Source organism: Apostichopus japonicus, chromosome 18, assembly GCF_037975245.1.
Source record: "Apostichopus japonicus isolate 1M-3 chromosome 18, ASM3797524v1, whole genome shotgun sequence".
Classification (NCBI taxonomy): domain Eukaryota; kingdom Metazoa; phylum Echinodermata; class Holothuroidea; order Aspidochirotida; family Stichopodidae; genus Apostichopus; species Apostichopus japonicus.
This window is the reverse complement of record NC_092578.1, coordinates 1,243,846-1,260,622: the sequence shown is the minus strand read 5'-3', so window position 1 is coordinate 1,260,622 and position 16,777 is coordinate 1,243,846. Positions and strand designations below refer to the sequence as shown.

Sequence of the window (16,777 nt, the reverse complement as noted above, 5' to 3'; positions counted from 1 at the left end):
TCAACAAAATTATGCTTACTCTCCTTATTTGCTACATTTTCCTTCCGTTTTTTAATTTTTTTGCTTGCAAAGTCATAAGAAAGGGAAAGGGTAAGTTTCTCAAATTGCAAACAAGCACTCTTTCTTTGTTAAAAAGAAATATTTAACTTTGCATCAAATTCCATAATTTTTACCCCCTTTTCTGCCAGAATGGCTTGTCTATAATGCTATACACTCTTTGCTTGGTGTGGATAATTTCTACTTCCTTTAACTTAGTCATAAATCTCATGTGTATTTAATTCTTTCCAAATAAGAATCTTTTGAATGGACTTTTCTCATATCTGTCTGTCTATCCATATGTTTGTCTGTATTTCAGTCTATCTATCATTACTGCATCAATCAGTACTTTGTTACCTTCATGCATTTCATTTCTTCCCAAGATGTTTCTTGGATCAAACTTCTAAATAACAAGAGTTCCACAACTTCCTTCCTTCCTTCATTCCTTCCTTTCCTCTCTTCTGTTTCATCTACCCCAACCCCCAAAATCATGACAACAAAAAAAGATGCCTGGTTGCTATGTTCTCTTTGTTCCAAATGTGTTAATAACATGTGAGCCACATTTCTGTTGTCTTTTTTTGCTGAAGTCATTGTTGTCTGAATCCATTGTTGTCTAAAGTCTTTGTTGTCTGAAGTCATTGTTTTGTTTTATACTTGATAAAGGTGCATCAATTAGACGAAGGACAATTGTAAGACGAGGTAAAATATCGAAACAATTCTAATCTTTTGAAACACTGCTTTATCAACAGCTGCTAGTGTAAGGTATTTGTATCAGCAGATTACCAACACACACACACACAAACAAAGAAAGTGAAAAATAGATCTAATCACAAAACGCAATATCGTACAGTTTTCCTGGTAAGAACTTGCTGCATAGTGGTGTCACATTAGGATCCCTAGGTGTAGCCATGATAGGTGTTCAATGGAGGACCATATGAGTGAAGGGTGTAAGGGGAGGGGTGTAATGGAGAACTTGCTGCATAGTGGTGCCACATTAGGATCCCTAGGTGTAGCCATGATAGGTGTTCAATAGAGGACCATATGAGTGAAGGGTGTAAGGGGAGAGGTGTAATGGAGAACTTGCTGCATAGTGGTGCCACATTAGGATCCCTAGGTGTAGCCATGATAGGTGTTCAATGGAGGACCATATGAATGAAGGGCGTAAGGGGAGGGGTGTATTGGAGAACTTGCTGCATAGTGGTGCCACATTAGGATCCCTAGGTGTAGCCATGATAGGTGTTCAATGGATGACCATATGAGTGAAGGGTTTAAGGGAGGGGTGTATTGGAGAACTTGCTGCATAGTGGTGCCACATTAGGATCCCTAGGTGTAGCCATGATAGGTGTTCAATGGAGGACCATATGAGTGAAGGGTGTAAGGGGAGGGGTGTATTAGTTTTTGGACTGCAGACTGATACCTTAGATTGGTTAAACATTGAGATTGAGATTAGTCCCTGTACTGTGGACATCCAATGGTTTACGTACTTATTATATGGGTATTAAAGCTTGAATTCTTGTTAGTTAAGGAATTGGTCTGCTGCAGTTGAATTGAGGTGGGGTGGGGGGGGGATTGGTGTGGTGGTGAAGCCCTCCTACCAGTAGTAATGTGAATAAATGCAAGTCTTGTGTGTTTTATAATGCATATATTGTGGTAGATAACCATGTCTAATTAGTTGGTAGAGAGGACATTTGAAACACAGCACTTTTCAGATGAATTTCTAGTTCACATCTCAACACATTTTGATTTTTCCATTAAAGCAGTATATAGCAGGTTTTGGCAAAATGATGGCATAAAGAAACACCCAGACACATACTTCTTCTTTAATATGATAGGTAGAAACCAGAAACTGAAGGTAATTAAGATAATTATAGGGTAGAAGCGGGGGAAACCACATAGCAGTTTGGGCAGATAAATGAAACTTGATTTTGCAAAGCTTTCAAGCAAATATTAGATCTTCGTTAATTCACTACCACAAAGTGACAGTAATTTTGAAGAACACTCTCTTCAACTTTTATAATCTATTTACAAGATTGACGGCGATTGGCTGAAAATAGATCTGTGTAAAGAGAATTCGCTGCAGAATTTAACAAAGATATATTTATTATAAATCAATTTGAAACCTAGGGTAGTCTCTCCTCCAAGATTTCTTAGTGTCAGTCATTGTGCATAGATATGTGTACTAAATATTGCACGAGAATAGGCTGGATGAAACTAAAAAGATCGCACAGAATGCTAATTGCTGCAAGCAAAATTCCTGTGGGTTGGTCTACCTTCTTTTTTCTTTCTTTCTAGGAGGGTGGGTTGGGTGGAGGGAATTCGGGTCATTGAATCTTTAGTTTACCTATAAATAGACTTCATGAAATACCCTGTGGTGCTTCTTGTAATATTAATTTTTTCTTATAATTTTAGAAGTGCTTGAAGAGCATCAATATTCTTTTGGAGAATTATCTGAGTTGCTTCAGTCTATAAAAAATATCCATTTTATATAAAATATCCAGAATACATAAAATATCCAGTCTATATAAAATATCCAGTCTATTTAAAATATCCAGACTATATCAAATATCCAGTCTGTATGAAATATCCAATCTATATAAATGTCCATTCTGTATAAAATATCCAGTCAGTATACAATATCCAGTCTATATAAATATCCAGTCTGTATAAAATATTCAATCTATATAAATGTCCAGTCTGTATAAAATATCCAATCTATATAAATGTCCAGTCTGTATAAAATATCCAATCTATATAAATATCCAGACTATATAAAATATCCAGTCTATAAAATATCCAGTCTGTATAAAATATCCAATCTATATAAATGTCCAGTCTGTATAATATATCCAGTCTATATAAAATATACAGTCTGTATAAAATATCCAATCTGTATAAATGTCCATTCGGTATAAAATATCCAGTCTAAATAAAGTATCTAGTCTATATAAAATATCCAGTCTGTATAAAATATCCAATCTATATAAATGTCCAGTCTGTATAAAATATCCAGTCTATATAAAATATACAGTCTATATAAAATATCTTGATGTTGTGGTAAACACACACCATGGATACACCTGCACGCATTGCATGGTTGAATGCACTTTGTCTTCGAAAAATAGAAAAAGTTGCTTAGTTTATCAAGAAATAACATCAATATCCTGTAATACCAGAATGTTTATCCAAATTAATTTCATTTTGATCGTGACGGAAGTGTCTTAGTCCAATTCATTTTGAGAAAAATAAACATTTTGAGAAATTTATTTGAGAATGAGAATAGCTTTCAAAAAAGTTGCCTCTTTGAACATATTGTAGCGCATGTTGCATGTCAAATACTACTTGTGTGTATTTGTGAGAAAACCATTTTAAGGGTCACCTACATTGTCCAAGGACACAGTATGCTTTAAAATGCTAGAATTTTAAAGAGAAATTTCCTGCAAATTTTAGCTTTGAAAACCACTCTCAAGGTGTTATTGTAGGTACCACATTTGTGGCACATCTAGCATTTAATGAAGCAGAAATTGTTGCTCTTGTAAAATGGTGGATTCTCAACCAATAGCACGCAAAATATTGGACGAATCAGTCGATACAATGAAATATCGTGACAGCTGTTCTCATTATGAGGTTTAGTCTTTAATCATTTTTCCTTCATTTGGGTAACCCAGGAAATACTATAGAAAATATAAAATAAACATTAAAAAACTTTGCAATTGTCGTGGGTATTAGTATCTGTTTTTTTGGTTAAATGTTTACACTGCATGCAATTATGTACACTTTCAGGCACCTCCATCATTGCATGTGAGTCAGTGATTGTGACAATTTTAGGGACTTTAATCTTTAAATAATTTCATCATGATTTCATTGTGACATTACAGTCACTTCAAAACAACTCTTTTTTGGTTTTCACAGGTCAGTGGCAATTTACAGTTCACAGTCGCACAGCTTCCTACAACCTTTACACTAATTCCAGTGACAGTGCTTGGCAGTGGACGTATGCCATCCAAGATGTCATCGACAGTAAACCACCGTTTGAAACTCCATTCCAGATATTAGTCAAAGAAATCAGCGTAAGCCATTTATCTCCTCCACAACATGGTTCAAGCTTGCTGAGGAGAGGCAGTGGAGGGGGGGGGGATGGAAACACCCCTCCCATCACCCTTCGCTCAAATATCTTTGGTCAAATAACAGTTGTAGGACAAATTTGACATACAAAACCAAAGCTCTGCTAATTCAGCCTCAAAAGTAGAAAATATTATTTAAAATTGACAACATCTGTAAACAATTACTGGCAATGTCAATTAAACAAACCTCAAATTGACAGAAACAAAATTGCTTTACATCCTCACCCCTGCATCCTACACCCGTGACCCGACCCTGCATCCTACACCCATGGTACACCCCTGCATCATACACCATGGCCCACCCCTGCATCCTACACCTATGGCTCACCTGTGTCCTACATCCATGCATCCTACACCCATGTCCCCACCAAGGCATCCTACAACCATGGCCCACCCCTGCATCCTACGCCCATGACCCACCCCTGCATCCTACACCCATGGCCCACCCCTGCATCCTACACCCACCGCCCACCCATGCATTTGACAACCATGGCCCAGCCCTGCATCCTACACCCATGGCCCATCCCTGTGTCCTACACCAAGGCCACCTCTGCATCCTACACCCATGGCCCATTCCTGCTTCCTACACCATGACCACTTGTAACTATTTTGATGTGTACGTTCCCCATGAGAATTACAGTGGGAAAGGGAAATATGAATTGAACTTATGTGTTTTTTATTACTTTTTATATATTTGGTTCTTTCTTTATTACAGGATGCCTCAGGAGATAAGAATGATCGTATGATTGACAGAATCTACAAATATAACCCTATTCTCAGAAATACACCTCACCCTATGAAAGCACCACTGCTACCGCTGCCATACGGACAAATTCTTAGCTCCAGTAAGTCTGTTAAATTACTAGCCATTCACCATATGTGATTCTGAATGACAGGTTTTATGATCTGTAGTCACACAGTATGGCAATATAACCAACAGCATACTGGATCCAGGACAGGATGCATGATAATAACAAATAGTAATGCTTGTGCTTCACTCAAGGCATCTAGTGTAGTGATATTAAAAAAACCCATAGAAAGTATCCTTTGGGAATTTCCCTTACATCATGTTATCGTGTGATGACCATGCATTTGACTGGATTACAATGTTTTTTTCGCTCATTATTCAATACTCAGAAAACCATATATCAACTACAAGCAACAGAGCAAATTACTCTTTTTTTCGTTAATATCATTTTTCTTTAATATCACTTAATATCACAATACAACAATAGACTCTTGGTGCAAACCTAGAAATACGTTGAGGAAATATGTTTTTGACGTTTTATGATTTGCATCTGATGTTTAATTTTGGCGTAGATAACGACAAAGGTTACACAACTCTTCACGAGGAGGCCGTTCGTATTTTCACCGCCCTTCAAGGGTCTCTCGAGAGCATTCCAGATCCTCTTCCAATCATTCAGGTATTCAATTTATTCTGCTTGCAAAGTTGGATTTATGAATCTTGCAAAAATAAAGGTATTGGTGTTTGTCTTTGAATTAAAATTATTCAAAACATTTCTCACATACTGTACTTCCTGTTGGTGTGATGCATATTATAATCATGATGAAGTTGAAGAGTTTATTTAATCTGCTGCATCTTTATAAGAAGAGGTAACAGACTCTACTCGAATCGCTGATTGATGTCATTTTGTAATTCTTTCATTTCTGGGCAGTGTACTTTCAAATTGCTTAAATTTAGGGGCACTTTAAATTACCTTTAACTGACTTTTTTTTATATATTTTTTAAAATTTTTTTTAGGGCATTCTCCAAACATGTCATGACCTCAAACTACTCCGAGATGAGGTTTACTGCCAAGTGGCCAAACAGACAACAGGAGTCGGTGATCCAGATACTTTGACTAATCTACGAAACTGGCAGATAATGGCCTGTATGGCCTCGGCATTCCTTCCAAGCAGAAACGTTCTACGATACATCAGATTCCATATTACTAGGCGAGTCTTGAACCTTGTTTTTTTAATTGTTTTTATCTTAATTGTTATCATGTTTAATGTTTAAGTTTAATGGATTGTTTACTGTGATATTTGTTCCATGTGAAAATTGTTGTCGTTATTTACATCAGATTCCATAATAATAGGCGAGTCTTGAACCTGGTTTCATCTTCAGAGTTTAATGGATTGTTTTCTGTGAAATTTGTTCCTTGGGAGAATTGTTTGTCATTATCCACACCAGATTTTGACATGTATGTTTTCTATCTCTGAACTTTTTAAAATATTTTATAAGGCTACCCAGATGTTGTCATAAGATCGAGAGAAGAGAACATGTCTGTGGAAAGCCTGCAGTTAACTCTCAGCTACCATTTCATTCTTAACTAGTGCAATTTTAACAGTGAAAAGAGTAAATCGTTAGGAACATCATTAGGGAAACTTTTGTGATATATTCCTCAAAAATGATTTGATTTTTTTTTTATGGATATCTCTCTTAAAGCTTTATACTTTGTTAATACATTTCCATACTATTATGTCCCACATGAGTGAACCTAAAGTTGTCTTAATTACCATTCCATATTAATTGCTTACTTGTTTATATTTGTTGATTAGGTCTGTGAGTATGTTTCCAGACACTCAGATGGCCAAGTATGCAGAGTTCACCGCTGAGTCCCTGAAGAGGACAAAGTCCAGAGAGTTCGTTCCTTGTCGTGATGAAATCATCTCCATCCTTGTAAGTATCAATCTTTAATTTATTCACCATTTATTAATAAAACAAAGATGGGATGTATATTGATGCAATGATTTTGCTATCCTAATTGGTTAATTATAATGTTTTGTATTTATTTACTTTTCAGGGTCGTCGAGACATGAAATCAACAGTGCATTGTCATGGAGGTGGCTCGTGTGAGATTGCAATCAATTCGTCTACTACAGCTGGTCATGTAAGTAATTCATGAATATTCATTTTATAATTAAGTTATTTATATTAATCATGTAAGATATGAATATTCACATCATTGGCCAATAACAGCATCATCCCCTCCTGACTATGGAGGTGGCTGGTGCGAGATTGCAATCAATTCGTCCACTACAGCTGGTCATGTAAGTAATTCATGAATGTTCATGTTATAATTAAGTTATTTATATTAATCATGTAAGATGTGAATATTCACATCATTGGCCAATAACAACATCATCCCCTCCTGACTATGGAGGTGGCTGCTGTGAGATTGCAATCAATTCGTCCACTACAGCTGGTCATGTAAGTAATTCATGGATATTCATGTCATAATTTAGTTATTTATATTAATCATGTAAGATGTGAATATTCACATCATTGGTCAATAACAGCATCATCCCCTCCTGACTATGGAGGTGGCTGGTGTGAGATTGCAATCAATTCGTCCACTACAGCTGGTCATGTAAGTAATTCATGGATATTCATGTTATAATTTAGTTATTTATATTAATCATGTAAGATATGAATATTCACATCATTGGCCAATAACAGCATCATCCCCTCCTGACTATGGAGGTGGCTGGTGCGAGATTGCAATCAATTCGTCCACTACAGCTGTTCATGTAAGTAATTCATGAATATTCATGTTATAATTAAGTTATTTATATTAATCATGTAAGATGTGAATATTCACATCATTGGCCAATAACAACATCATCCCCTCCTGACTATGGAGGTGGCTGCTGTGAGATTGCAATCAATTCGTCCACTACAGCTGGTCATGTAAGTAATTCATGGATATTCATGTCATAATTTAGTTATTTATATTAATCATGTAAGATGTGAATATTCACATCATTGGTCAATAACAGCATCATCCCCTCCTGACTATGGAGGTGGCTGGTGCGAGATTGCAATCAATTCGTCCACTACAGCTGGTCATGTAAGTAATTCATGAATGTTCATGTTATAATTAAGTTATTTATATTAATCATGTAAGATGTGAATATTTACATCATTGGTCAATAACAGCATCACCCCCTCCAGACCCTGGATTGAAAGATACAATACTATGCCTCAATGATGAAGGCGACCTTGGTGGGATTATTGAACGTTGTGATGTTTATAAGTTTTCTGAGGCTTTTAGCCATCCACTCTGTTAGTTGTCTCCATGGTAATAGTATTCTACTGCTCAGAATGTTGATTCCATTTTTCCTGTCACCTCCAGGTGGTTCGCACACTGGTTAAAGGATTAAACCTGGAGGAATGCTTGAACAAGTTTGCATTATTTGAACGCAGCGGTATGGTGGAGAGAGCGATAGAAAACAGGATGGTAGTAGCAGACGTGCTTGCCAGGTTTGAAAGGTAAGAATTATATTGGAACCGAACCTGCCTTACCCCCTCCTCATCAGTGTAAACCTGGGGATTTCCCAAAACACAACTCCATGTGACATTTCTCTTACCATTTTAAAATCATATTTCATGTCAGATTATTTTGAGATCCCTACTGTGAGACAATAGATAATACTTTAGTCCCACTTTAAAGCCATGAGAGTTTAAGCAGGTATGTTAGAAATAATTAGTATTACCAATATGGCAACAGAACACTTCCATAAATAACAGTACCAGCAATTAAAATATAATGTGTGTAAATGTGAGGCTAAGTGATGAACATCGTCCACCTATTCCAAGGTGCTACACGTGTGGTAAAGTTAACATCATTGTCCAAATATGTTTACACTTTTCTTCCTTTTGTTTTGCAACTCCAGGTCTTTATGGCTATGTCATTGTCTTTTTTATGTGCTTAAAGCTCAAGATATTTTCAGGTACCCATTCATTAATTATGTCTAAACATCTCTAATATCTGAATACTTCAATTTTTTTCTACCTCTTGTTCAAGATTTTTTTTTTCCCCATCGTTTTCACCATAGGTATAAAGTCAGGAATCTCAGTGACAGGGGTCATCCTTGGCAGTTATTCTTCAAACTGTCTTGTTTTGTCGACACTGACAACGTTGATCCGTACGGTCTAGAGTACAGCTTCATGTACGAACAGGTAAGGGGCTGATTTAACAATGTTTGCTGCTTTTAATGCTGTAGAATGCAGGTTCTTACTATTGTAGTAATAGGCATTACATCTGAATAAGTCTATTGAGGGACATTCACTTCATAGCATCCTTGGGAAAGTAGACAACTTTCCAACTTAATAAAACATGATATGGAGACAGTTCCCAGTAAACAGAAAGAAGGCAATATTGCATCGTGTGTCATTCCATAATCAAACATAATTTATTTAGTCAAGTGAAGTGATAATTTAAACATTTTCAGATTTTCTTGTGTACATAACAACGTCGTATCCTTTCTTTGAAGGCTCATGAAGATGTTATTACAGAGCACTACCCAGCCACCGAGGAGAAGCTGATCTACCTGGCCGCTCTAAGGATGCAGTGTATCAAAGGAGACTATGAGGAGGGAGATTGGATGTGAGTTTATTAAAACAATCATAAAGACTATTTAATGCTTCATCATCATCAGTTCGACCTCGGTCGACCATTATCATCATGAGGGGTAGGAGAAGTTGGCCGGACAATAACCTGGCATCGAGATTTCCAGTCATTTCTGTCTTCCATATTGGGTTGCTAGCTCACACATACTTTCAGCCCCACTGTCCTCTAGTAGGAAATGCAGGAAGGTTTATGCCTTACACCAGGGATACCATGTTTTGGCTCCCAGAGAATGAACTTGTTGGCTGCTTCTTCTGGGTGTCGGTGGTAGTGACCAGCTGCTCTAAGTCTTCGTTCTCTGATTTTCATGGACACCTTTGGAAGATCGCCATAAAAGCTGTTCTAATGCTTGCAGTAGATGTTCATGTTATATAAATAGATTGAATAAGCGATTCTAGTGTTTCAAAATATCCACCAATTTGACTCTGAGTTTGAAACACCTGTGACATGTTGGCAGGGTTATGGTGTGGCATGTACCATTATGATAGAGGTAAACCAATATCAAACTGATGATGATGGGGGTGGGAGGATAGGGAAGCAGAGAGGGTCAATACAGTAAACCAGTATTGTACACAGGTTGCAAAATTGTCTGAAACTCTTGCACAGAATATGCCAAAGTTGACATTATGCCTATCACCCAAATGGAACAACCCCTAGCTCCCCTGCCCCCTCCCCTCCCAATTATACTGTGGCAGCTTTCCTATCATTCCATTTCATGCAAGTGTTATTATATGGAATATTTTTGTTTTCCAGTCGTAATCTAGGTGAAGTTTACCCAATTGAGAAACTAAAACAAGACCATACAAAGAAAGATGAGAATGAGTTTGCTGGTTTCCCTATGAAGCAAACTAAGGATAATCTGATTACGGTAAGTAGCAACAATAACAAATGTCTGGGGAAGTGAAATATAAACATAAAGTAACTTTTCAAAAGAGCAAAAACTTATTTTTCAAAAAAAGAGCTCAGTTTTATGAGATCTCCCAGCTGCAAAGAAATCAACCAGTAAAGGAAAGTAGGATACCTGAAATATTGAAGATGGGAATAGAGTTAGATGTCACTGAGATGAAACAGTTGGCAGAGATATACTGTGTGGAGGATCAAGAGAGGTAGGATACCTGAAATATTGAAGATAGGAATAGAGTTAGATGTCACTGAGATGAAACGGTTGGCAGAGATATACTGTGTGGAGGTTCAAGAGAGGTTTCAATTATTTATATGATCCATCTTTATCATACTGCTGAAAAGTTCCTAATAGCTTAATCAATTCTGACAAAAACACATTTTTTCATTCTTATCTTTTCTTTTAGGGAACTTTGAGAGGTCTCGGGGTGAAAACCCTCAAGAAGTTACAAAAGTCAGGTAAATTCTGCGATATGGGGATTTTATTGTTTAACATTTCTTAAGAGCTGCCACCCTTATTAGATATTTCTGGTGGCTTATATATTGTGATATTTCTTATGTTGGATAAGAAAAACAAATATTCCACTTTCAAAAATATTCCACCATTAGTGATGTTAAAGGCATATCAGTTTGTTTACTATGCGGATGTCACTTATTCTGCTGTTACTAAAATACATACACTATTAAACAGAAATAGGAATTAGTTTACGAAGACTGCCCTCACTTGTGAACTGTTTCTTCCGTTCAAATCGTGTCAGTTACAATGTTACTGCTCCATCATTTCAGTGTCATTTGCCATTTTTTACAGGGAAGGTAAGAAGAGAGGAACAGGTCTCCCATTTTATTCCTTGCATCAATACATTTATCAATTTCATGTTGTTCCTTTCATCAACAGCATCTGATGACACAATCCTGGATTCAGTTTATGCTGACGAAATATCTTCCAAGACGAGTGAAATTGTAAACAAATGGAAACTACTCAGGGTAACTGTTAACATGTTATTTACCTTGTCTGATGATAGGTGGTACTCCATTTAGCAATATATTCTGTACAAGTTGCCAGACATGAATGTGGTATGGAGGGGAAGGGGGTCGTCATTTAGGTGCAAAGTGGAACCATATGAGTTTGGAACCATATGGCAATAAGTGTTGCTGCCCTACACTGCCCGGTGAGCTTACATGTACAAAGTGATTCTATGACAAGGGTTGATGTTCTAACTCCTTTCTTAACTCAGTGATGATGAAATGTACATAATGCTTCTTCTTTGATTTTCTAGGGGATAATAGTATACAAATAATGAATGGTTATGAGTGCAATAGTGCAAATATTTCATGAGTTGAAAGATGGAACAAATTACATCTTTCAACGAATGAAATATTTGCACTACTGCACGAATGGAAACCATTCGTTATTTGTTTTATACAACACCTTCAAATTTCAATATAATTAGATGTAAAATGCACTCATGCAACAGATTGTTTTGAACAGACAGGTTTCTCTGCTCTCTTACCATTGAAAAAAAGTGCTATCAAAAAAGTATAACACATGGTTCTATTTCATAGAGTGCAATAGAGCGGATTTTGCATGCAATCGACGGGCAATTGACCAATCAAATGGCCGGAATATAATTAGGTGTTGTATAATAGAAGATGTTCAGTGATGAAATGTACATAATGGTTCTTCTCTGATTTTCTAGGGGATGATAGTAGAAGATGCTCAGCAGACCTACATGAATTCCATCAAACAGTGGGAATACTACGGAACCAGATTATTTGATGTAGAGAGCAGGAGCTCAAAGTATCCGACTAAGCTGTGGTTGGCCGTGGGTGCTAAGATGGTCGCTATACACCAACGAGGAGAAGGCACCCCAGTCGAAGAGATTCCCTATGAAAAGTAATAAAACCTTCCCGGTCACTCACTTTGAAATTGTGACATTCATTTTAATCTGGCCATTTCTGTAGCTTTGTAGGTTGCATTAAGTGTAAATGGTAGGGGACATGGTATAGATAGACATGTGGATATGTAGTTAATGATTTGTGGCTATAGAGATGTGCTGGGATAGGGATGTGTAGGGGTAAGTGGTAGTCAGTTGTATGGGATAGGTGAATAGATAGACATGTGGATATGTAGTTAATGATTTGTGGCTATAGAGATGTGCTGGGATAGGGATGTGTAGGGGTAAGTGGTAGTCAGTTATATGGGATGGGTGTTTAGACAGATTTGTGGATATGTAGTTAATGATTTGTGGCTATAGAGATGTGCTGGGATAGGGATGGATAAGGGTAAGTGGTAGTCAGTTGTATGGGATGGGTGTATAGATAGACATGTGGATATGTAGTTAATGATTTGTGGCTATAGAGATGTGCTGGGATAGGGATGTGTAGGGGTAAGTGGTAGTCAGTTGTATGGGATGGGTGTATAGATAGACATGTGGATATGTAGTTAATGATTTGTGGCTATAGAGATGTGCTGGGATAGGGATGTGTAGGGGTAAGTGGTAGTCAGTTGTATGGGATAGGTGTATAGATAGACATGTGGATATGTAGTTAATGATTTCTGGCTATAGAGATATGTAGGCAGAGGGTAAGTGGTAGTCAGTTGTATGGGATGGGTGTATAGATAGACATGTGGATATGTAGTTAATGATTTATCTAAGGAGTAGATGATTTGTGGCTATGGAGAGATGTTTAGGGAGTGGGGGATGTTGTAGTGGTGAGTTGTAGGGGATGTGGGGGTAAATTGACAAGTGACTATTTAGTTAATACAGAGTGGGTGTTGGGGGTAGACCTACCTCAGTTATAATAGTGAATTATTATACCAATGGCATCAGTTTTTAATCAATTTTACAATCCTTATAAACTTGTGACCATTTCTCTTCCAGGATTTTGTCTTTTGGTGCTCCTATTCCTAATGAATACAAGATTGTCATGGAAGGCATGAAGGAAGAACTAACCTTTGAAACAAATGAGGTAAGGTTTTGGAGGAGACACACCTATTCAGAGATTCCAACCAGTACGATTTTATCCTATTTAGTACTATAAAACAAGTGAAATACGATAATACAATATTGCCTCTTGAAATACAATTTGTCATCTTTCAAATAAAACAAATAAAAAACTAGAATTTTTTTTTTTAAGGAAGCGGAATCGCATAGAAACATGTACAAGTAACCCCCCAAACCCCGACAAACACGTTGAACAACGAGCCTATATGGGCGGGAAATTCGCGGAATCGGCAGCTTTACAATTTTCTCATTAAATGTTAATGAAAAAGCAAACATTTTACTTGCCCGTTCTTACCAGTAAAACATTTTTCTGACATTTTACTGGCCCGGGGCTAACGGGCCAGTGGTAGTGTCAAGTTTTCGTGAAAATCTAATTTTTCTCTCCAAAATCTGATTTTTTAGGATATTCAGTCTGTTTTTTTGTGTCAAGAGGTTGGCATCTCTGCCTATTCGTAATGAAAATCAAATTTAGTCATTCAGAAGGCGGCTTGTGTTGTTCTGTTTGAAGGGGGAATCCGTTGAAAGTTATTGCCCAATTTTTAATGCTTTTTATGGTTCCTGTATTATTCTCTTGTTTACACAGGTTATTGAGATTGCCAAACTGATGAAAGCCTACATCAACGAAATTGTCCACAGGAGGCAGAACTCTGTAATTCCAAGATAACAGGTCCACGACGTTCCTTTAAAAGATTGCAGTTTATATATTTTAGGAGATTGATGATGCCCAACAGCTTTCTGATCCTTTAATAGAGAGAAACTATGGTACTATCCATTGAAATATTTAAAACCATTTGTTCGCTACCAGGTTTGGTTCAACCATGTCTAAATAGTCACATTTTTCCTTTTTAATTTGCATCGATGTATCAGAGTGTTGGAAGTTTCCGGGATCAGATTTTGGACCTGTTTAACAGTCGCACCGAACTATACCTGCCTCGTAGCACATACAGGATTTACAAAGAAAAGTTATGTTGTCTTGCCAGTGTATGATTTTCTCCAGTTTTGTAATATTTTGATCCTAGAGAACAATAATTTACGCGGTTCACTACTAATACATCTTATTACAGCAACTGTCAGGTTGGTTGTTCAATTTCAAATCTTACGACTAACACTTTATCATTATCATTACAGGGTTGCATACTTAACAATCCCTGCCACGCAACTACTTCATGCATATTTAGTATGCAACAACTTCATGCATATTTAGTATGCAACTACTTCATGCATATTTAGTATGCAATTACTTCATGCATATTTAGTTATTCTTATTCACTGACAGTATTTGTAAACAGTTTGTTTACAACTCCCGTGTTGTCCAGAGTGCTATAAATAATATCAGTACTATTATTATGTATCAGCATTCTAATTACTAAAACGATCCATTTGTTGAATTTTTTTGGCTTAAATCACTCATCTTTTTCATCCACTTGGTGATAAAATCATTGCAGAATCAAATGAAATAGTAATAATGAACACTGGGGTCATCTGTTGTATATTTGTGGGTATTAAATACTACATGCTATACGATACAAAGAGTAACAATTCCTAAGTAGCACCAGAGAAAGCAATGTTTAGGAACCTATGTTAGCAGTGCTGGCTAACCGTCTTGTTTCTTAGCATTTCAATTTTCCCAGACCGATGTGTTCGTAATGTATTGTTAGATATTAATATCTATGTAACTTAATAGAATATTGTTTATAGATTGAGTGCCTTTTGGTTTACAAGTTTGTCAATGTTTGTGTTTAATATGAAAGAAACAAATTATTTAAATCATTAATTTAATGAACCATGTTTTGCTGAACGTTAGTCCTGTTTACTGAGATATATGAAGCTACAGTATTGGGCCAGCCGGGTGGTGAAAGGTTAATAATTGTATTATAGAAAGGAAAAATTAAAAACTAACTGTAATGGAACATCATGACTTCAGTGGGTTAGATACAAGATTTTTATGTAAGAAGAAACTTTGTATTTACCATATTATTTGTTTGTTTGACTATATAAGTTAAACAGTTTGCTATCTTCCATGCTTATGTTGGGGGAGGGGGTGCAATGCATAGGAAGCAATTTAAATCTGGATAATCTTATGAGTGTTGCTCCCAGTCAAATAATAAGTATAGATTTATAGACATTTATTGATAAGTTTGCAATTGTATAGTAATTAAAATATTAAATAAGTTTCGACTGGATTACTATTTCTTGTTACCATGACAATCAGGTCAAATAATTTCACATTTATTTGATTATTCCCTTTAATATGTTTGTAACCTTTCACAGTTTATATTATGTTTTGTTCCACTTTTTTATACCATGTAATGTTTACAACAGTATACATTTAAATATAACACCTGAAAGTTTTAACAACTCCTATTTTTGACGTCGAGATATGGTTTTGAAATTTCATTTTTCCAGCAAATATGAGTGTTTATACTACTCTTGTCACCTGGAAAGGAATCCAAAGGGCGCCACACAACGCAGGTCCAATTTTGGGAAATATTAAAAAGGTCGTGATTTGGGCAAAAATCGGACAAAATCATAAGGGTATAGCCTTATGAAATTGGCAAATTTGGGCCAAATATGAAAGTCCTCAAATTTCTCGCTGGATACGTAGAATGGACTCCCAGCACCCAGGAGACGCTTCTCCCCCAAGACAAAAGTGTCATTCGACAAAGTTTTAGTCATTTAAATTCCATATGAAATGATGTCGAGATATGGTTTTGAAATTTCATTTTTCCAACAAATATGAGTGTTTATACTACTCTTGTCACCTGAAGAGGAATCCAAAGGGCGCCACACACCGCAGGTCCAATTTTGGGAAGTATTAAAAAAGTCGCGATTTGGGCCAAAATCATAAGGGTATAGCCTTACAAAATTGGAGAATTTGGGCCAAAATGAAAGTTCTTAAATTTCTCGCTGGATACGTAGAACGGACTCCCAGCACCCAGTAGACGCTTCTCCCCCAAGACAAAAGTGTCATTCAACAAAGTTTTAGTCATTTAAATTCCATATGAAATGATGTCGAGATATGGTTTTGAAATTTCATTTTTCCAACAAATATGAGTGTTTATACTACTCTTGCCACCTGAAAAGGAATCCAAAGGGCACCACACACCGCAGGTCCAATTTTGGGAAATATTGAAAAAGTTGCGATTTGAGCCAAAATCAGACAAAATCATAAGGGTATAGCCTTACAAAGTTGGAGAATTTGGGCCAAAAATGAAAGTTCTTAAATTTCTCGCTGGATACGTAGAACGGACTCCCAGCACCCAGTAGACGCTTCTCCCCCAAGACAAAAGTGTCATTCAAC

The 16,777-nt window shown here is 36.6% G+C and overlaps 1 protein-coding gene across 11 annotated transcripts in view; it reads left to right on the top strand.

Moving 5' to 3' along the window:
- Positions 1–15,834, top strand: part of LOC139958816 (unconventional myosin-X-like) — a 93,955-nt gene extending 78,121 nt beyond the window's left edge. For 6 of the 11 annotated variants that reach the window (XM_071956172.1, XM_071956167.1, XM_071956174.1 and 3 more), the window contains 16 exons: positions 700–735; positions 3,946–4,103; positions 4,873–5,002; positions 5,478–5,581; positions 5,920–6,113; positions 6,720–6,840; positions 6,965–7,051; positions 8,297–8,433; positions 9,000–9,123; positions 9,438–9,550; positions 10,325–10,439; positions 10,879–10,930; positions 11,367–11,455; positions 12,169–12,365; positions 13,354–13,441; positions 14,060–15,834. In XM_071956172.1, the coding sequence (XP_071812273.1) occupies positions 700–735; positions 3,946–4,103; positions 4,873–5,002; positions 5,478–5,581; positions 5,920–6,113; positions 6,720–6,840; positions 6,965–7,051; positions 8,297–8,433; positions 9,000–9,123; positions 9,438–9,550; positions 10,325–10,439; positions 10,879–10,930; positions 11,367–11,455; positions 12,169–12,365; positions 13,354–13,441; positions 14,060–14,140 (1,826 nt within the window). In that variant the 3' untranslated portion in view covers positions 14,141–15,834. Of the gene's footprint in view, positions 1–72; positions 91–699; positions 736–3,945; positions 4,104–4,872; positions 5,003–5,477; positions 5,582–5,919; positions 6,114–6,719; positions 6,841–6,964; positions 7,052–8,296; positions 8,434–8,999; positions 9,124–9,437; positions 9,551–10,324; positions 10,440–10,878; positions 10,931–11,366; positions 11,456–12,168; positions 12,366–13,353; positions 13,442–14,059 lie in introns of all 11 variants that reach the window. The other 5 variants (XM_071956176.1, XM_071956173.1, XM_071956178.1 and 2 more) reach the window with 2 other exon arrangements.
- Positions 15,835–16,777: the final 943 nt, after the last annotated feature.